This window comes from Cricetulus griseus, chromosome 9 (assembly GCF_003668045.3).
Source record: "Cricetulus griseus strain 17A/GY chromosome 9, alternate assembly CriGri-PICRH-1.0, whole genome shotgun sequence".
NCBI classification, from domain to species: domain Eukaryota; kingdom Metazoa; phylum Chordata; class Mammalia; order Rodentia; family Cricetidae; genus Cricetulus; species Cricetulus griseus.
Genome location: NC_048602.1, coordinates 9,312,440 through 9,333,630, shown reverse-complemented (window position 1 = coordinate 9,333,630; position 21,191 = coordinate 9,312,440). Strand labels below are relative to the sequence as shown.

Sequence of the window (21,191 nt, the reverse complement as noted above, 5' to 3'; positions counted from 1 at the left end):
TCCTCCGCAGCAGCAAGCCGCCTTCCCGGCTACCCTGCCTCATTCTCTGCCTCCCAGACGTCTTTCCCCGCCCCTGGCTCCCCCTCTGCCTCCGCCCACTAGGGCCCCAGCACAGGGGCCACTGGGACTCGGAGGGGTTAACTAAGAGAAGAGTCCTGGATGGGCCTTGTCTTTTTAAAGGAGCCTTGGCGCCTTGGAGAGAGGCTGGGAAGGTGGAAGGAGCCCTTTGTGGCTGATGGTGGCTGAGGGCCGATCCTGGGCTGGTGAGTTAGGAGAATGGGCGCTGTCCCCCGGGACTCTCTCAGGGTCTGGTAAACATTCCTGCAGAATTTCCACTCCTCTCAGCACAAGACGCCCCCCCCCCCTTTTGGGCCTCCACCCTCAGCCCAGCCTCCCAGGCCTCCCTTCACGCCCCCCTCACACTCAGCTTGAACAAGGACATTCTCTCTCTCTCTCTCTCTCTCTCTCTCTCTCTCTCTCTCTCTCTCTGCATTGACACAGAAGCCTGGACAGGTGGAGACACGTAGTGGCATGCGGCCTGCCCACGTACACCATCAGATGAGCTGGGTCAGGCGTTTGCATGCTGGAGAAGTCTCACAGATGGAAGGTCACTGCTGGACAGGCAGGCGGACCCCGGGTGACATCAACGCTCACACCCACCAAAGCCCACTTGAACACACAAACAGGAATCTAGAGGTGGCTGCAGACTGGAGTGGGAATGCCAGCGCTGTCCCAGCCGTGCCACTAACTACGGGCAGTGGGCAGACTCCTGTCTCCCCGTGTGTCTGTGTGTCTAGCTGTAAGATGGGAGTGAGGACAGCCCGTGCTAATGTAGGAGTGCGTGACCGATCTAGGTCAAAGTGCAGTGCAGTTCCTTGCACGTGGGTAGCCCAGCTGACAAGGTGCCCAGGATTTCTGGCATCCCATTGTCTCTCTCTCTCTCTGCACTTGCGCTGTTTGCGCCTTCCTTCTCAGGGAAACTTGTATCCAGCCCTTGCTGATCTGGGGCCAGTACTCTGGCTCTGAGGGGCCAGTACTGTGCCTCTAGGTGTTTGCCATAGAGGATGTGTTCAGAAGGCCTCTAGCACCTAACTCTTTTCTCCATTAACCAGAGAGATGCTTGATCGGACCTGGGGGTTTTCATATATACAATGTATTCACTCTTACTTTATATACATTGGTGTCTGCCTGCATGTGTATCTGTGTGAGCGTGTCAGATCTTAGAGTTACAGACAGTTGTGAGCCGCCCTGTGGGGGCCCGGAATTGAATCCTGCTCCTCCGGAAGAGCAGTCAGTGCTCTTAACCACTGAGCCATCTCTCCAGGCCCGGAATTGTTTTTCTTGATGACCTCAGACGTCTGTGTTGCCTCCTGGTGTCTCTCTCCCTTTTTACCCTTCTCCACACCCCTACTTTATTCTACTTCCGCTCTCCCTCCCTCCAACTCATTTCTTGCTTAGGCTCTAGGAGGGTGTTTCTGAGACAGAAACCCCCCCCCCCCCCCCGTTAACCATGCCTGGCTAACCCTGACTCTAGCCGTGACTCCCGCTGCCCTGAGGATGAACTCCAAGCTCTCCAAATGCTCGCTCAGGGTCCCACCCCTAATCATCACCCTGTGTCTCACTTTTGTGTCCCCCCCACCCCAGCATCTGACCCACCCACCGGTCTGCGCCTCGGAATCAACGTGGCTTATATGGAGCTGGCATTAATAAGGTTCCATGGAGAACTCGGTTTTCCAAACCTCTCTCCTATTCGACTCTCTCTCTCCACAACCTTTCCCTGGTCCTGTCTTGTCCTCTGCCACCTGGATCGCAGCTGTGGGTCCCTCCTTGGGTGGCCCGAGTCTGTCAGTTCTTCCTACAAGTTCAATAGCCTCAGCCGCAGGGTGTTTCCTAACCCACGTCTGACCCTTTCCTCCTCCCATCCCCCTCCCTTTCTCCCCCTACCACTTAGTCACCACCTTCTGTCTCAGCCTCTGAGATAAAGCCACAATATCCACTTGACCCTATCCCTACCTCCAGTGCCCTTCCCCTGCACAGGCCTGGGAGCATCCTATACCGAGCTCCTGTACCATCTCTCAACCCCACCTGTTTCCCTCTCATAGTTTCCAGCGCCTTCAGTCTAACCTAGCTCCACTCCCGAGATAGGCTGTTCACTCTCAACACCTCTTTCTCTTTGAGATGGTCTCACTATATATATATATATATATATATATATATATATATATATATTTAAATTTATTTATTATGTATGCAACATTCTGCTTCCATGTCTATCTGCACACCAGAAGAGGGCGCCAGATCTCATAACGGATGGTTGTGAGCCACCATGTGGTTGCCGGGAATTGAACTCAGCACCCCTGGAAGAGCAGTCAGTGCTCTTGACCTCTGAGCCACCTCTCCAGCCCGAGTTTATTTATTTATTATGTATACAATTACTGCACGCATGCTTGCACACCAGAAGAGGGCACCAGATCTCATTACAGATGGCTGCGAGCCACCATGTGGTTGCTGGGAATAGAACTCAGGACCTCTGGAAGAGCAGTCGGTGCTCTTAACCTCTGAGCCATCTCTCCAGCCCCAAGATGGTCTCACTATATTGCCAAGGCTGGTCTCAACTCCAGGGTGCTGGGTTGACTGACAGGTGTGTGCCCGCCACGCCCAGCTCACCCTGTGCTTTTCCTTGGCAGCGCTTTCCATGGATTCTCATCGTGGATTTGTTGTACAATTCTCTGTTTTCTCTCTTCTCTCTGACCTGTGGGGCTCTGGGAGGACAGACTGGGATGTCTCACATGTCGCTGTAACCATGGAGAAGGCCTGCACACAGTGGACTGCTAATAAAGAGGGCATCTCTAGGGTACAGAAGTCCATCCCGGGCCTGGGGAGATGGCTCAGAGGGGAAAGTGCTTGCGGCGCTGGGGAGCTGACTCAGGTACAAGGCAGGTGTGGCTGTGAACGCCTGCCTGTAACCCTCCCTAAAGAGGTGCATCCCTGCGGCTCGCTGGAGAGCCATTCTAGCTGAAACTGTGAGCCTCCTGTTTGGTGAGAGATCCTGCCTCAAAGAATAAGGTGGAGGGGCTGAGGAGAGGCTCAGGGTTTGAGAGCACTGACTACTGTTCCAGAGGCATCAGTTCCCAGCACTCTACTGGCTGGTCCAGAGGGATCTGACGCCCTCTGCTGGCCTCTGCAGGTACCAGGCATGCACATGGTGGGTTGACCTCCAAGCAGACAAAACACCTACACACATAAAAAAAAAAAAAAAAAAAAAAAGACAACCCTCAGCAATAAATAAGCAAATAAGGTGGAGAGAGAGGAAGACGTTCAATTTCTACCTCTGGCCTCCTCACACACATGCAGACACACTGCATCTGTGTATGTAGAGGCAGGCACACATACATATCACACACACACACACACACACACACACACACACACACACACACACACACACTTTTTTTTTTTTTTTTTTTTTTTTTTTGGTTTTTCGAGACAGGGTTTCTCCGTGTAGCTTTGGAGCCTATCCTGGAACTAGCTCTTGTAGACCAGGCTGGCCTCGAACTCACAGAGATCCGCCTGCCTCTGCCTCCTGAGTGCTGGGATTAAAGGCGAGCGCCACCACTGCAGGGCCTTCTGGTTGCTGTTGTTTTTGATCTAACATGATTTCTTTAGTGAATTTTTGGGAATTTCACATTATATACCCGGATTCTGTTCACCTTCCAATCCTGCCATAGCCTTCCCTCTCCTGCCCCCGAAATGAAAATTAAAAAAGAAAAATCAAACCGACAAACAAAAACAAAACAAAAAGAACAAAAAGCAAACTTAAAAAAAAGAAAAAGAAAGAAGCCTGGTGATGGTGGTGCACTCATTTAACCCCAGCACTCGGGAGGCAGAGGCAGGCGGAGCTCTGTGAGTTCAAGGCCAGCCTGGTCTACAAGAGTGAGTGCCAGAACAGTTAGAGCGGTTACACAGAGAAGCCTTGTCTCAAAAAACAAACAAATGAACAAACAAAAAAAAAAAGAAAGAAAAAGAAAAGAAACCTCTTGGCTCCTGCATCTTTCCTGTCTCTCCAACACTTCTTCATTCATCCCAGTGGCATTGGGAGCCGTGGTGTGTCACACACTACACCCTTTAGTCCAATCAGTTTTACTTGCAAATGTCCACTGCAAGGAGTCACTGGTTTCAAGGCCTCTGGTTTCTGGTACCCCATTATCACTGGATTCTCGCTGGAACTCTTCTGGGATAGGAAGGTCATGGAGGTCCTTCTGGTATTGCTCCACAGGAGCAGCCCCTTCACAAGCTCCAGCAGGTCCTAGATGGGAGTAGATGTTAGGGTGTAGCAACCCAAGGCCTGGCTGTGGACCTGGTGGTATTTGAGCTGGTCAGACCAGGCCACTGCCCTCACCCCATCAGGCAAGGGCCATCGAGGTCAACTTTCCCCAACCCATGGTGAGGGGTGGGGCCATCTTTCCTGAGTGTGTTTGTGGGGCAGGGATCTCTCTTGCTGTGGCATCCAGCAAGAACAGGATCAGCTTTCCCAGGACCAGCAAAGGGCAGGGCTGATCCAGCATGGTCCTGACTCCATCACACATGGTTCCCATGACCCCTGAGGCTACATGGGTCACAGACATCAGCAAAGACCCCAACTGCAGTACAACCATGGACCCAGGAATGACCCTGGTCAGCAGCTTGGGCCCAGATGACATCCTGGCTCCGGGTGGAAACACAGGTTACTCAGATCAGGATGGCTCTGGTGGTGGCATGGTCCCGGGACACCACAAAGACCACAGGTTGTGGCCCCGACCTCAGGCTTCCTTATAACCTTTGGTGGCATCACAGACCCAGATTTCTGTGGGACCAGACTTGGTCCTTGGCAGCAGCTGGGTCTGGACATCACCACTGCCCCAGGTGGCAGTGCAGGTCACTCAAATTGGCCCCCGTGACAGCAAGGCCCTTGGACACTAACATGGCATCCATGTGGCCTTCAATGGTAACAGGAACCTTGGACAACATAATAGACCCTGCCTGCAGCAGGGCCATGGACCCAGGCATGGTTCTCAGCTACACATCTGGTCAGGATGTCACCATGGGATTGGGTGGATTGGGTCACTCAGATCTGCATGGCCCTGGCTACAGCGTGTCTCTGGGTCACCAATATGGACTCAGGTGATTGACCTGACCCCTGGCATCCACATGGCCTTCAGTGGTAGCATGGGTCACAGACTTCAACACAGTAAGATCATGGACCTAGACATGATCCTTGATCATTAGCCCCGGTCTGTTGTTTTTGTTTTTTTAAGGACCATAAAGATGGCTCAAAGTGTAAAAGCACTTGGTGCTAAACCCCATGACCTGTGAGTGGCCCCTGAGACCTACATGGTGCAAGGAGAGAACTGACTCTTGTAAGTTTGTCTCTGCCCTCCATGGGGGAGATGTGGCATGCGTGTGTGCGTGCGTGCGTGTGCGTGTGCGTGTGCGTGCGTGTGTGTGTGTGTCCATTCATATGCATCCAGAGTAAAACAGATAAATGAATAAGTGTAATAAAAAAGGGGAGAGCCTTATCCCTTTTCAAATCACTTGAAATATGATAACAATATGAACCCAGGCCAGGCATGGTGGAGTACACCTTTAATCTCAGCACTCTGGAGGCAGAAGCTCTGAGTTTGAGGCCAGCCTGTTCTACAGAGCAAGTTCTAGGACATGGTCAGGACTACACAGGGAGACCCTGTCTCAAAAGACCAAACAAAACAAAAAACCAGGCAAGTGTGATCCTAGCGTTTGGTAGACTTGGGGGGGGGGCGGTCAGAAGGTCAAGGGCAGCCTTGGCTTTACAGAGAATTCAAGGTCAGCCTGGGACATATAAGATCCTGTCTTTTTTGTTTTGCTTTAGAAGCAGGGTTTCTCTGTGTAACAGGCTGTCCTGGCACTCACTCTGTAGACCAGGCTGGCCTCAAACTCACAGGGATCCACCTGCCTCTGCCTCCCTAGTGCTGGGATGAAAGGTAAACGCCACCACCACCACCTGAGTAGACCTTCTAAAAAAAGAAAGAAATTAAAAGGCAGGCATGTTCTAATTTTTTTCTAATAATTGCCTTAAACTAACCCTAAGAAAGAGCGATAAGAGGAACAGACACAGCAGAAAGTCAGTGGTTATTTTATTTTTAATTCTGTCTGTGATGAAGATGGAACTCACGGCCCTGTACATGTTAAGCTGGTGTCTGCCACTGGTGCACACTTCCAGAATGGTGAAACCTGGAGGGGAACGGTGTTGAAGAGACAAGAGCAGGGCACCCGTCCGGTCTGTGTCCTTAGAGCCTGTGTGTCCGTATCTGCATTCAGAATTGGAGAACTTCCAAAGGCTATAGCTGTCATTGGCTGAAGACTTTCCAGGACAGCAGACAGCCTCAGCCCTGTCCCTCCCCTCCCCTCCCCCTCAGCTTCACATCTGGTACTGATGTCAGTGGCAGAATGGGCGGTGACCCTGTTTTTCAGGTCCCTCCCAGCCTCAGGGGAGGGGCGGACTCCCCCATCCCCACCCCTTACTCACACAAGCAGAGGGGGGGTCCGGTCCTGGGCCAGAAACAAACTTTGATTGCAAAAATGGGGCCTTTCAAGTTACAAAGAAGTCAGATATGGCCTCTGTCCCGTCAAGGAGGGGTAGAACCTGATCCCTGTTTGCTCATCTAGTCCTTCCAGGGTTAGGGCTAGGGAATGGTTGGAAGGAGATTTTCAAAAAATTGTTTTTGGGGGCATTGCTGGGGAGTGAACCCTAGGCTTTACAAATGCCAGGCAAGTGTTGTCTACCTCTGAGCTACAGTTTGAACACCCTGACGGGACTTCAATGCCAAGAAAAGTCAGGATGTGTTTGGGAGCAGAGCCCTGATTAAACATGACTGGGGACATTCCTCCTGGGGGTTGCCAACCACATTTGTACAAGGTTTGTGTCCACAATTACATTTATATTTGGGAAAATTTGTTGGAAGGAGTGTGGCTGATGAACAAGGGCGTGGAAGTGGCCAGGAACAGTTTTGCCGTCATGGTGTGTGTCAGTAGGAAGAAATTCGGAAGAGCCAAGACATTGTCACATATGGCCCGGCTGTGTGGATGACTGGCTGGCGGCCATAGATGGAGGCACTCATGTGCCTGGATGGTGGTGAGGTCATCCATGGAGTAAACAGGGACATCGTTCTGGCTGTCGCATGACCCCAGCTGGGGCATGCTGTTTTCTGTGGCGAGGACCCAGCAACAGCAGTGATAGACATGGAGTCCTGAACATGGCTGGGCTGTTGGTGTGGCTGTGTAGGTGGTAGCAGGACTAGGATTGTGAGCACATGGGTTGTCTGGTGGACGGCTTGGTGGGTATCCGGTAATATGCCTGTGAGTCCAGGTGACATAGATTACATTTATGTAGTCTGAAAGCCTATGCAGCCCCTTAGTGGTCCATACCTGTAATTCCAGGACTCGGGAATCTGAGGCAGGATGATCACAAGGTTGAGACCTGTCTGGGCTACATATACATAGCCAGACCCTGATTCAGACAGCCCTCTCAAAAAAAAAAAAAAAAAAAAAAAGCATCTGTTGCCTTGGAGTTGTGTAGGTGAGTGTGATCCTGGGTCCCCGCAACTGCCTGGACTTACGATGTGTGGTGTGGCGTAGTTTCTGAGACACTTGGTTCATACACCCCCTTGAGGCTGTCACCCCAGGTGGCTCCCGCCTTCTTTCATCTGGTGGACTGGTCGCCGGTAGGCCAGACCTGCAGCTGGAAGTCTGGGGGGATGTTGAAAAGTCCACTGATGGCTGGCTGCAGGCTCAAGTCACCTGGTGGGCACGGCGTCTCCAGGGAGAAGGCTTGCAGGATAGCAGTGAAGAAAAGCCAGAGCTCCGCCCGAGCCAGGCCTTCTCCCAGGCAGACTCGCTTACCTGGCAGGAAGAAGGGGTTGGGTCAGCTGTGCTCACATCAGAGCCAACAGAGACCCTGGGGTGCAGGAAAGCACCTCCCCGACTGGCACTGACACCCACTGGTTATAACCAGTCAGCACCCTCTGGGTATCCCTAAGGCCCAGTAGATACCTAAGGAGAAGGGCAGGAAGGCTTCATGTTTCCTCAAGTGACCTTCAGTGTCCAGGAAGCGGCCCGGGTAGAACTCTCCTGGGTTCTGGAAAACCTCGGGGTCGTGTAGTACAGAGCCGATGAGGGGGAAGACCTCAGTGCCCTGAGGGGACAAGGTGAAAGCCACACACTTGGGTTTCCTGTACTGATACTTTTAATATAACTTGATTTTTTAATACAAAGATTTTTTGTATTTACTTTTTTGTTTTGTTTTGTCTTTTGAGACAGGGTTTCTCTGACAGCCCTGGGTGTCCTGGAACTACCTCTGTAGACTGGGCTGGCCTCGAACTCACAGATTATCTGCCTGCCTCTGCCTCCTAAGTGCTGGGATTAAAGGCATGGCCTACAACAGGCTAGATTTTATTTTTATTTCGTGTGTATGAGGGTTTGCTCCAATGTCTGTGTACAACATGAATACAGTGCCCACAGGGGCCAGAAGAGGGTGTCAGATCTCCTGTAACTGGAATTACAGTCGTGAGTCACCATGTCGGCGCTGGGAATCGAACTCCTAACTGCTGAGCCATCTTTCCAGCCCACCTATCTGTGTGTGTGTGTGTGTGTGTGTGTGTGTGTGTGTGTGTGTGTGTGCGCGCCTGCGCGCATGCATGTGATCACACATCCTGGGAAGCCAGAGAGGATGTTAAATTCCCTGGAAATAGAGAGCCACTCAACATGGGTGCTGGAAACTGAAAATGGGTTCTCTGGAAGAGCAGCAAGATCTCTTAACAGCTGAGCCATCAAAATTTTTATTGCTGTGTAATATAAGCAGCAAAAGCACAGAACCTTCCTTTAAACATTTCAAGTGATTTGTTAATTTCATATTTTACTGTCAACTGTATTTTGCTTTTGTCTAATATTGACTGTCACCTTGACATTCAAGGAAGTCAAGGGTAAGTAAATACATACATACATATGTATAACACACACACACACACACACACACACACACACACACAACTTTTTTTGTTGTTGCTTGAGACAGGCTTTATCTGTGTAGCCCAGGCTATCCTAGAACTTGTTTTGTAGACCAGGCTGGCCTGGAACTCAGAGATCCACCTGCCTCTGACTCCTGAGAGCTGGGATTAAAGGCGTGCGCCATCACTGCCGGGTCATATTTTTTAAAAAGTGAAAAAAAAAATTACAAAATAAAAATGAAAATAAATAAATATTTAGGGCCTTAATTAAGGTGGTGCATGCCTTAATCCCAGCACACAAGAGGCAGAGGCGGGCGAATCTCTGAGTTCAAGGCCTGCCTGGTCTAGAGTCTCTGTCTTAAACAAACAAAAAAAACCCAAACAACCAAAACCAAACATGATGTCAACGCTAAGCAAATGCTTCTGTGTCTCTCACTATGTGGCCCAGACTTAATAAGGGAAATTCGTAATCTGTGAGGTTACGATAGCTTTTATTAGGTAAATGCCAGTCAAACGCAAGCCAGAGCGTGCCAGGGGCAGCAAGGCAGGGAGGCCAGAGAGAAGGGGCCCCCATGTGCCTTGTCTGTCCCTTTAAACCCTATCCAGGGTCACTCTGACATCACCTTGGCCACGCCCATTGGGGCGTGGTCGGGCACACCTGTAGCCAGCTTCTAGCAGGCTTACCCTTGTCCCCTACACAGGCTAGCCTTCAACCTGTGATGATTCTTCTGCTTTAGTTTTGGAGTACTGGTGTAACAGGCATCTGCCCCCACATTGGGATAACTGCATGCTTTCTTTGAGTACCTGACGCACTACCGTGTATGCAACAGCTGTGCACAAGCATGAAGCCCTCCCTCCTTCCGGCTTTCCCCCCCCAAATCTCTGCAATAAGCCCAGGAAGGAGAAAATAGTATCCCCAACTTAAAGACAAGGGAATCTGGATGTGGTGGTGCATGCCTGTAATCTCAACCCTCGGGAGGCTGGGGCAGGAAGATGGCAAGATCGCAGGACCAAGGTCAGCCTGGCCTACTTCACAAGATCTTATTTCCAAAGGAAAAGAGAAGAAAGACAAAAGGGCGTATGTTCAGGGGTGTAAGTCAGTGCTGGAACACTTGCCGAGCGTGTGAGAGGCTCAGAGTCTTACCCCTACTACCATATGGGGTGGGGGAGGTAAAAAAAGATGAGGAAACTAAGGCCGGGGGAGCTTAAACAGTAGCCAAAGGAAACCCCGGGTCAGCCTGGCAGAGCGTGTTATTTTTACACTGTTTTGAAATTCAGGGAGTATGCTGTGATCCCGAGATTAAGCTGTGGCTGTCCGAAGTCACCTCTCTGGGGAATGTCTCAGAGAGGCCAAGGCAAGGCTGTGTGTGGGAGGGATGTCCACGAAGGCCACAGCCAGGCAGGGCTGCAGCCTCTCAGGCCGGACCAGAGCTCGCGCATACTGCGGGCTGATATTTTATTATTATTTTTATTATTATTTTGAGACAGAGTTTCCCTGTAGCTTTGGAGCCTGTCCTGGCACTCACTCTGGAGACCAGGCTGGTCTCAAATTCACAGAGATCCGCCTGCCTCTGCCTCCCGAGTGCTGGGATTAAAGGCTTGCGCCACCAACGCCCAGTTGGGGCTGTTATGTTAGAGCAGTGACCCTTTGCTGATGCTGTGACCCTTTAATACAGTTCCTCATGTTGTATTGGCTCCTAATCATAAAGTTATTTTGACTTTATGCGACTATTTTGACTAGTTATTTTGACTAGTTGCGACTTCATAACTGCAATGCTGCTACTGTTATGAACTGTAATGTAAATATCTGATCTGCTGCCTCTGTGAAAGGCTCGTTTGGCTCCCAGGCTGAGACCCGCTGCTTTAGAGGCTGTGGCAGGTGGGGGAGCCACAGGGGAGAGGCAAGACATTCTTTGCTAAGCAGTCTGGCCCATGGGTTGTGACTTGGGAAGGTGAAGGAGCTCCGCGCAAAGCGCCATGGGGTTGTTGTTAAATAACAGAAAGACAGGTAGAAGTGGTTAAAGTTAGTTCCTGGGTTCGAATTTTGTCTTCCCGCTCGAGGGCTGGGTGCATTCATACTGATCTTAGTTTTCCCATCTGGAAAACGGGTGTGATAATTACACAGGATTCTTTTGGAGACCAAAGAAAATGATACTAAAAGAAAGAGTCCAGAACAACAGCTGGAACCAATGTAAAGGGTATGTTTGATTCGTGTTATTGTGACATTGTGGCTGCTCTTTGTACGCACGCAGGGCACCCACCCACCACTAAGAGCTGGGTAGATTATCTCGCAAGTCCAAACTGGATATTATTATTATTGTTATTATTATTATTATTATTCCCAATTTATAACAGGGGTGTGTATTGAGGCTCAGTGGATGAAGCAATTTGTTCAAGTTCCAGCTGAGAAAACAGCCGGGCTAAAAACATAAGGATTTGATTCTAGAAGGAGCCCGCTGCCAGGGTTATCTCAGGACTGAGGGTATATCGCCCCCTGGTGTTTGCATGTCCGAAGTGCTTTTCAATGGAGGCAGGAGAGAAAGGGGTGGGTGGTTGCAGGGAGGGTCCAGACAGACAGACAGACAAATCAGGGCCGAGATAACTGCTCTGGCTATGCCACACACCCACCTGGGGCAAAGTGTATCCGCGGAAGCAAGTGGTCCTCGTGACGGTGTGGGGCATTCCCATGGGCACCAGTGCCAGGAGCCGCTGTGCCTCGTGTAAAACTGCATCCGTGTAAGGGAGGCGAGCACGATCGCTCAGACTCGGAGCCCTGCCGGGACCCAGCTCCTGGATCAACTCCTCCCGAACACGCTCTGCATGCAAGAAGAGGGTTGCAGGTCAAGGGTGGGATGGACCCTGTGGTCCTTGTCCTAGGAGCCTCATCCCGTGCAGCGGTGGTTTGGGGGTGAGGCTGGCAGCAGGCAGGCAAGGAGCAGCTAGGCCTGGGGTCTCGTTCATCCTATTTGCGGGGTATGTATCAATTTTATCTTAACTCAGGTAACAAAAAATGATGGTCACCGTTTTGGTTTTTTGAGACAGGGTCTCCCTATGTTGCCCGGGCTGTCCTGGAACTCACTCTGTACACCAGGCTGACCTCAAACTCACAGAGATCCGCCTGCCTCTGCCTCCCAGTGCTGGGATTAAAGGCGTGCGCCACCACACTCGGCAAGGTGGGCGTCCTTATTCATTTCCGTTTCCTAGATGTGGAAACCGAGGCCCGCAGACCCAAGTCATTCTCTAAAAGTCATAGCTGAATCCACTAGACCTCTGAATGCTGCCTATGGGTCAGGCTATTTCACTAACCTAAAGGCATTTAGGTAGAGTTCCTCCAGGATTGGGCGTGGGTGGGTGGTTCATTCCCAGCCTGGCCTGTTAGCCATCTGCCCTTCCTTACCACTGAAGGTTCAGGTCCAGCTTCTGCTACCATCATGACCCTCACCTCTTTCTCATTTTTTTTTTTTTTTTTGGTGTTGTTTTGTTTTGAGACATGGTCTCACACTATAGTCTAGGCTAGAGTGTAATCAAGGCTGGGCCTCTAACTCACCTTACAGCTTACTAAGTGCTGTGCACTGCCACACCTGGATAATGACCCCAGCTGTGTGTGTGTGTGTGTGGGGGGGGTTGGGCCTGGGAATGCTACCCAGAGCCTCAGGGATGCTAGGCAATCACTCTACCCCTGAGCCATGCCCGCACCTCACCAGTGGACTGGTGAGAGCAAAGGCTCTCAAGCGTCCCCCTCCCCCCTCCCCTGAGACTCTAGGCAAGAGCTCTGCTACTGAGCTACGGTCTCCTTCAGTTCATCCGGTCCTGGCAGCTGGATGATTTTCTAACATGCAGATTTAAGCAGAGTGTGGTCATTCACAACTATAAACTCAGCTGAGCCAGGATGCTGAGTTAGAGGCCAGCCTAGGCTATACAGTGATTAGCAGGCCAGTTTGGGCTACAGACTAAGACCCCCTATCTCAAAAATCAATAAATCAATAAATGTAAATTTAATTATGTCTTCCCTGCTCCAAGGTCCTTCTGTGGCTCCCCGTGACTGGGGTCAAGGCAAACAAACGATAAAGGTGACAAAGTGTCACAGACATGTCGTGTCTCACTCTACCTGGGACTGTGATGGGAAGTTCCCTCACCACTTGGGGAACCCCAAACCCTTTGCTCATTCTCGTCTCCCTGCACGTTCTGTCCTCTGGAACCATCGCTTGGGTTCCTGGGGCCTGGCTGTCGGGACAGTTTCTTACGTTGCACTTGAGGGAATTTCATCAGAAGCAGGAGGGCATAGCGGATGGTGGCACCGATGGTCATCGTCCCAGCAAACAGCAGGTAGGTGACCGTCATCAGCAAGTTCTTCTCTGTGAATTCTGTGCCCAGGTCTTGTTTCTCCTGAGCAATAAAAGAAATGTTTGCAACAAGTTGAGAAGTGAGGAACTGTTATCTGACTGAGATAGAAATTCTAGACTTTATATATATATAATTTCATGTGTGGGCTTGTGTGTGCCATCATGCATGCAGAGGCCAGAGGACAACTTGCAGGAGTTGGCTCTGTCTTTCTATTTTGTGGGTCCTGGGGGCTCAAACACAGGGAGTCAGGCTTGGTGTCAAACACCTTTACCCACTGAGACATGCCATTGTCCATCTCCCCCGTTTTGAAGCAGGGTCACATGTAGCCCAGGCTGGCCTTAAACTTGCTATATAGCTGAAGGTGACCCTCTGCCTCTGCCTCCCAGGTGCTGGGATGACAGGTGTGAGCTACCATTCTCAGTCCATGTGGTACTAGGGGGTGGAACCCAGGGCTTCCCGCATGCTAGGCAGAACTCTGTAACAGACTTACGATGTGGGATGCCCTCCTGTATGCTGTGAATATATTTTATTAGCATTGGTTAATTTGGCCAATAGCCAGGCAGAATGGAGTCAGGTGGGAAATACAAGCAGAGATACAGGGAGGAAGATGACAGAGTCTGGGAGATGCCATGTAGGCACCAGAGCAGTAAGATGCCAGAACATTACCTGTAAGACACAGCCACGTGGTGATATACAGATTAGTAGAATTGGGTTAATTTAATTGTGACAGCCAGTTAGTAATATGCCTGAGCCATTGGTCAAACAATTATAACTAATACGAAGCCTCAGAGTGGTTATTTGGGAACTGGTGGGTGGGAGGGAAACTTGCCGCTAAAGAGGTACATCTCCCACATAGAGACATGGGGGTAGAGAAAGAGACCTGAGGCTAGACCTGCTGGGTTAGCCCTTGGGAGGCAGAAGCAAGGGGGTCTCTGCGAGTTCCAGGCCACCCTGGGCTACAAAGTGAGATCTGGGTCTGTTTGAGCTACACAGTGAGTTCTAGGCTAGCCTGGGCTACAGAGTAAGTTCTGGGCAAGCCTGGGCTACAGAGTAAGACCATATCTCACCAAAAATAAAAAGGGAAGAGACCAATGGAGATCTTCAGAATTTCCTGAAGAAAGCTCTAGGTTGGACCCAAGAAGGGATGGTCTCTCTCTTCCCCCAGCAAAGTAAGCCATTCCCGGTCCCATCCCCAGGTCAGCCCAGGGACTAGGACGCAGCAGATGCTAGGCAAATGGCCTATGAGCCAGGCTACTAGCCATACTCAAGAGGGACTCTCTCCTCTCCCAAGTCTCCACACCTGTGCCATCTTCAGCAGGAAGGCATCAACGACGTCACGTGCAGGACCCGAAGTCTGGACACTTCCCCGGTGTCGCTGTACCTGTTGGACAACGAAGGCAGCCAGGGTGCCCAAGTGGCGCTGGAGCTGCCTGTGTGGGCCCGGCAAGGGCTGCAGTAGCCAGGAAAACATCTCGTAGGCCTGTGGGTGCAGGAAGACAGTTGGTTCCCAGCGTGCTCGACAGGAAGCACCGAGGCTGGGGAAAGCTTCCACCATTTACCTGGCCCCAGGGGGAGCTGATCCCCAACAAGGTACCACTTGCTGCCCGGATCACAGCCTGGAACTCTTTATCTTCATAGGGCAAACGGATGCCAAAGATGAGGGAACAGACGACGTTAGAGGTGGCCTGGGCCAGCAGCATGGAAGGGTTGAATGGACGGCCTGGGAGGCACGGGCGGCAGGGGAAGAGCGAGAGAAGACTGGATGAGATGAAGAGATGAGGCAGGGAGGGAGTGGGAGCTACACGTGGTAGCTCGCACCTGTGGCCCCGGCCCCTGAAAAGTCGAGGCAGGAGGATTGCTGGGAGTTCAAGGATATCAGAGTGAGACCATGCCTCAAAAAACAAAAAACAAAAGAGCAGGATGTCCAACTCCAGGTCTTAGCATCTGTGGTGGTGACCAGCCGGGAGCGGATTAAGAATTTTGAGAAAGACAAGGCGATTTTTGTTCACAAGTGTTGCCCGGTGCCACATTGTGTGAAAGGGAGGCAAGCCTAAGACTGGACCAAATCCTCATGTTCTGTTTGGACAGAAGACAGGTCAGGGGGCTGGATTCTCTTACACAGATACCAACACAAGCAAAGGGATCACCCGGGGAGGGGATACCTGGGGGAGCATTTGGAGAATTACACAAAGTACACCCCTAGAACAAAAAAAAAAAAAAACGATCTTCCGGAATTCAGAAGGGAGAAAGAGCAGACACCAGTTTATCTAAGGGTCACTAACAGGTAACACCACTGCCTTATTTATTACATAACAAATGTCTCTTGCTTTTTTTTTTTTTTTCTTTTTTCTTTTTTTTTGGTTTTTTGAGACAGGGTTTCTCTGTGTAGCTTTGGAGCCTATCCTGGCACTCGCTCTGGAGACCAGGCTGGCCTCGAACTCACAGAGATCTGCCTGCCTCTGCCTCCGGAGTGCTGGGATTAAAGGCGTGCGCCACCAACGCCCGGCTATCTCTTGACTTTTAATATGTACCGTGATTTAACTCAGACACCAACATTCAGATCATGAGTGGCTAACAATGTTTTTTTGTTGTGGGCAGTCCCGATTTAAGTAAAACTGACTTGTATGTAGTGAAGTGGCTATGCTCTGTTTTTTAGAGTAACAATTCCAGTTGTATAAATACTATCACTGCTCTCCCTCAAGGGGGGGGCCTGCCACCAAAAACCTACTAATGGTTTTGCATTTTGACTTATGTAAGTGGGCATACGGATATCTCTAAACACGGGGGAAATTCTATCACCGTCTCAGACGCTAGGAGACTCACCTGTGTTTCAGGTTGTGTTCACTGGCCTGTGACAGACAATGGCTAAATGTCAGGAAGCCACTTGACAATTCTTGACAATGCCTATTTAAGTAGAATTCCCTATGTTGAGGAAACTGCCTTTTACTGCTGAAGGGCACTTATTGTGGTTTATATATATTATCAAATAAAGAGTATTTAACACATACACACAACACACACACACACACACACACACACACACTCACACACACACACCACAAAACAAAGGAGAGCCAGGTGTGGTAGCTCACATCTGTAATCCCAGTACTTGGAGGCTGAGGTAGAAAAATTAATTATCAGTTCCAGGTCAGCCTGACCCAACTAGTGAAATTCCCCCCTTTTAAAACAAGACAAAGTAGGGAGGGCGTGGGAGAGAGAGAGAGAGAGAGAGAGAGAGAGAGAGAGAGAGAGAGAGAGAGAGAGTCTGCTCAAGGGTGCCAATGCCCCAGGGACAGAGAGAGCTTTGCGGTACCCCAAGTGTGAAGGACTCAGTGGAGGTGAGCAAAGACCCCCCCCCCCAGATTCACCGCCACCCGGGAACAATGGAGATGGTTCCTCTTCCTCTTGGCTGGAAGCAATTGTTGGCCCCTCCCTGCTGACCTTCTGTCTTCTGGAAGGCCTCCACCAAATTCTGCACCTCTGCTTGGATCAGCTCCTCGCCTTCTCGCTTGCCCATGCCCAGGTCCCGCAGAGCCAGCAGGGTGAACTTCCTCAGCTGTTTCCACCGCTCCCCGTTGGCAAAGAAAACCCCTGCATAGAAGGCTAGATTCAAGAAGGGGACTGGTTCCTTCCTCCTGGTGAGATGCGCCCCAGGGCCCTGTTCTGAATCTGTACCAGCCTGGCAGATGTGTGTGTGTGGTGTGTTTGTGTATGTGTTTGGGTGTATGTGGTATGTTTGTGTGTGTTTGTGTGTAAGTGTGTGTGTCGTGTGTGTTTGACTGTATGTATGCTTGTGTGTGGTGTGTTTGTGTGTGTATGTGTGTGCTCATGTGCGTGGTGTGTTGGTATGTATGTGTTTGTAGTGTGTTTGTGTGTATGTGTGGTGTGTGTTTGTGTGTATGTGGTGTGTTTGTGTGTATGTGTGTGTGTCGTGTGTGTTTGAGTGTATGTATGTTGGTATATATGTGTTTATAGTGTGTGTGTATGTGTGTGTGTCGTGTGTGTTTGAATGTATGTATGTTTGTGTGTGGTGTGTTTGTGTGTATGTGTGTGTGTGTCATGTGTGAGTGTATGTATGTTTGTGTGTGGTGTGTTGGTGTGTGCGTGTTTGCAGTGTGTTTGTGTGTGTGTGTGGTGTGTATATGTGCGTTTGGGTATATGTGTGTGTGGTGTGTGTGTGTGTGTGTGTGTGTGTGTGTGTGTAATGAGGACTCAGTAGGTATTCCATAAGTGCATAATTGAATTAGCTTTTTATCCTTTGATCTTAAGCCAGAAGAAATAGTCTCTTAAATGTGTGACTAACCCCTCCCTTGTCACCTTTTTATCTCTTTTTGTCCCATGTGCCCATCCCAGCACATTTGGGCAGATGAAGCCGTGGTGAGAATAGGAACAGAAAGCAAGATGGTTGAAATTACACGGTCTTCTCCTTTGCCCATGACACTTGCTCTGCACAGATCTCCCCTTCTGAGCTCAGTGCCGTGGCGCTTGTTGAAGGCTGGCTTGTAGTGGCAGCTGGAATCTGTCCTTGGCCCCCTCTCATGTCTGAAACTAGCTTGTAGACCTTTCCTCTCCCCACCTCAGCCCCACCATGCACCCTCTGAACAGAGCCCTGGGCCCCTCAGGCTCTAGTCTCTTCCAAATACCATCTCTCCCATCCTTAGGCTGGTCCAGCTTATCTCTTCCCTGGGCTTCCATCCTTCAGTTCTACTCACTTTGCAGTCTTTCCCTGTTGTAAAGGCACAGACCTCAGAAAACCAGAAGCCCGGCGGCTCTGGTTGGTGTGACTCACAGGCCTGCAAGGTGACCAGAGTCACGCTGACTTTCAGCTTTATTAATCATCCACTACAACTTCTCTCATTTCCTCAAAGGCATCATGGTCCCCCACCCTGACCTGGGCCCTTTGCTGTTTCCTCTCTCTGTATCATGCTCACACCCCTCCATCATTTTAAGAGTTGTTGGCCATGAACCTAGGGCATTGTACATGTTAAGCTCAATACCAATAAGTCATGTCCCACCCAGCCCCTCACTGGGGGATTCTAGGCAGGGGCTCTACCACTGAGCCACGCCCCCAGCCCCTCACTGGGGGATTCTAGGCAGGGGCTCTACCACTGAGCCACACCCCCAGCCCCTCACTGGGGGATTCTAGGCAGGGGCTCTACCACTGAGCCACACCCCCAGCCCCTCACTGGGGGATTCTAGGCAGGGGCTCTACCACTGAGCCACACCCCCAGCCCCTCACTGGGGGATTCTAGGCAGGGGCTCTACCACTGAGCCACGCCCCCAGCCCCTCACTGGGGGATTCTAGGCAGGGGCTCTACCACTGAGCCACGCCCCCAGCCCCTCACTGGGGGATTCTAGGCAGGGGCTCTACTGCTGAGCCACACTCCCAGCCCCTCACTGGGGAATTGTAGGCAGGGGCTCTACCACTGAGCCACACACACACAGCTACTCACTGTATAGCCAAGTGAATCCTTTTCAAAAAAATTTTTACTTAACTTTTTTCTTTCTTTCTTTCTTTCTTTCTTTCTTTCCTTCCTCTCTCTCTCTCTCTCTCTTTCTTTATTTTTTGAGACAGGGTTTATCTGTATTGCTTTGGAGGCTGTCCTGGAACTAGCTCTTGTAGATCAGGCTGGTCTCAAACTCATAGAGATCTGCCTGCCTCTACCTCCCGAGTGCTGGGATTAAAGGCATGCGCCACCACCTCCTGGCTTATTTTTTATTTCTCTGTATGTTTTTGTATGGTCACGTGTGTGTAAGTGCTTAGAAAGGCCATAAGAGGACGTCAAACCTCTGAAATTGGAATACAGACTATTGCCAGCTGCCCAGGATGGGTACTGGGAACAAAACTCTGTAAGAGCAGCAAATGTGTCAGATGGTGGCGCACGCCTTTAATCCTAGCACTCGGGAGGCAGAGGCTGGAGGATCTTTGTGAGTTCAAGGCCATCCTGGTCTATAGATCGAGTTTCAGGACAGCTAGGACTGTTATATAGAGAAACCTTGTCTCAGAAAACAAAAACCAAACCAAAACAAGAACAACAAAAAGCAGCAAGTGTTCATAACTGCCGGGCCTTCTCTCCAGCTCCCATCCTGTTAATTTGAATTGTTTATGATTTTTTTTTTCTGAGAGGGTCTTGCTATGTGTAGCCCAGGCTGGCCTGAACTCCCAGCAATTCTCCTCAATCAGTCTGTTGAGTACTTGGATTAAAGGCTAGAGCAATGCTTCACTCTCCTTGATGAATTCCACTTATCCTCTGTGTTTCAACCTAGACGTAACCTCCTCTGAGAAGCCTGCCTGCAGCCCCGCCTCACTCCAGTTCCTCAGCCCCCTCCTCATCCTGCCCTTCAAGCTGTACTTCTCATTTTAGAATCCCATCCTCTCACCCCGTGTTGTTTTTACTACAGGTCTCACACAGTGAGAGGACACTGCATCGGCCTTGGTCACCCTTGCGTCCTCAGTACCTGGGACAGGGCCAGGCACAGGGGGGGGGGGCTAAAGGAATGTGTCCCTCTCCCTCCTCCCTGTCAGAACTTGTATGTCCTGCCCGGGACACAACTTCCTCTCTCTCTCTCCAGCTTGGGCATCTTCTCTTCTTGGATATCCCTCAGCAAACATGCCGGGCCAGGGCCGGCCTATGGGATTCCTAGAATCCTAGATTTTCCCCATGCTAGCTTGTCCCTCCCATCCTGGCCAATTCCTCCATGTGGTTACTGTCTGATGACAGGTCTGTCTGGGTGCTCTAGGGGAAGTAGGCAGCACTATCTGAGTCACCACCACGCTGTCAGGCTTTTCTGTGCTGCTGGAGATTGAACTCAGGGCTTTGAACATGCTACACATGCTTTCTGTCTTAACACGAAGAATTATTTCAGTGTTTTGCTCACCACCCCACCCTTTTTGGCTCAGGCATGGAATTTGTGGCCTTATACAAGCTAGGTAAAGGACATGTCCCCTCCCCATAGCCCTTCATTGGTGAATTCTAGAGAAACACTGCTGAACTCCTCTGTCAGCCCCCTACTGGGAGATTCTAGGTAGGGGCTCTACCACTGAGTCACACCCCCAGCCCCTCACTGGGGGATTCTAGGCAGGGGCTCTACTACTGAGCCACGCCCCCAGCCCCTCACTGGGGGATTATGGGCAAGCATTCTTCACTGAACAAGACCTGCAGCCATCACTGATGGGTTCTGTGCAAGTCCTACCACTGAACTATGTATCCTTAGTCCTAGTTTTTTTTCAAGACAAGGTCAAACTGTCTTGTGCTATGTAGCTCAAGCTGGCCTTGAACTCACTATGCAGCCCAGGTTGGCCTGTCTATCAATTAACAGAGCCCCGCGTAGTAATTATCACTAGAGGTTGACAATCAGTGAGTAAACACTTGTCACCAGCCCATTGCTCCTCATCACAACCCTAAGTGACAATCACAATTATCCCATTTCAGTAGAGAAGGAAAGAGAGACATCAAGTCACCTGCAGCCCCCATTTGCCCTCATGGCTCATTACTCACCATGACCATCAAAAGTCTTGTCCAGCGTTGCCAACGTTCCCCGCCCGCTGAATTCCTCAGCCTGACCTCCCAAGGCCTCTCTCACAGCGTCATGTCCAACCAGGACCACCACGCGGCGCCAGGGGCCCAGGTGTATCGTGAACACAGGCCCATACTTCTTGCTTAGCTGGGGGTAGAAAGGGAGAAGAAGGGTGGGTGACTGGTCCCAGAAGCTGCCAGCCAGGCTGCATTCGTTCCAAACCCTGTCCTCGGGCAAGTCATGTGGTCCGGCTTTTGCCCCCTGGTATAGGTCTCCCCAGCAAAAGCATCCCTTTTTCGCACGGGAGTGTAG

General features: G+C 50.7%; 1 protein-coding gene and 1 long non-coding RNA gene across 3 annotated transcripts; one reads left to right on the top strand and one right to left on the bottom strand.

Moving 5' to 3' along the window:
- Positions 1-121: 121 nt before the first annotated feature.
- On the top strand, positions 122-1,173 carry LOC113837197. Its single transcript, XR_003487871.2, has 2 exons — positions 122-263; positions 502-1,173. It is a non-coding gene; the product is annotated as an uncharacterized LOC113837197 (long non-coding RNA).
- Positions 1,174-6,132: 4,959 nt separating this feature from the next.
- Positions 6,133-18,156, bottom strand: LOC100772193 (cytochrome P450 2S1). Of its 2 annotated transcripts, none has more exons than XM_035449536.1 (8): positions 18,074-18,156; positions 16,803-16,952; positions 14,921-15,081; positions 14,662-14,841; positions 13,262-13,403; positions 11,646-11,833; positions 8,065-8,206; positions 6,133-7,914 (listed from the first exon to the last, which is right to left on the bottom strand). In XM_035449536.1, the coding sequence occupies exons 2-8, from the start codon at positions 16,876-16,878 to the stop codon at positions 7,715-7,717; spliced, it is 1,089 nt and encodes a 362-aa protein (XP_035305427.1). In that variant the 5' UTR covers positions 16,879-16,952; positions 18,074-18,156; the 3' UTR covers positions 6,133-7,714. The 2 variants fall into 2 exon arrangements, with proteins under 2 accessions (XP_035305427.1, XP_027286200.1); XM_027430399.2 differs by having other exon boundaries at positions 18,005-18,087.
- Positions 18,157-21,191: the final 3,035 nt, after the last annotated feature.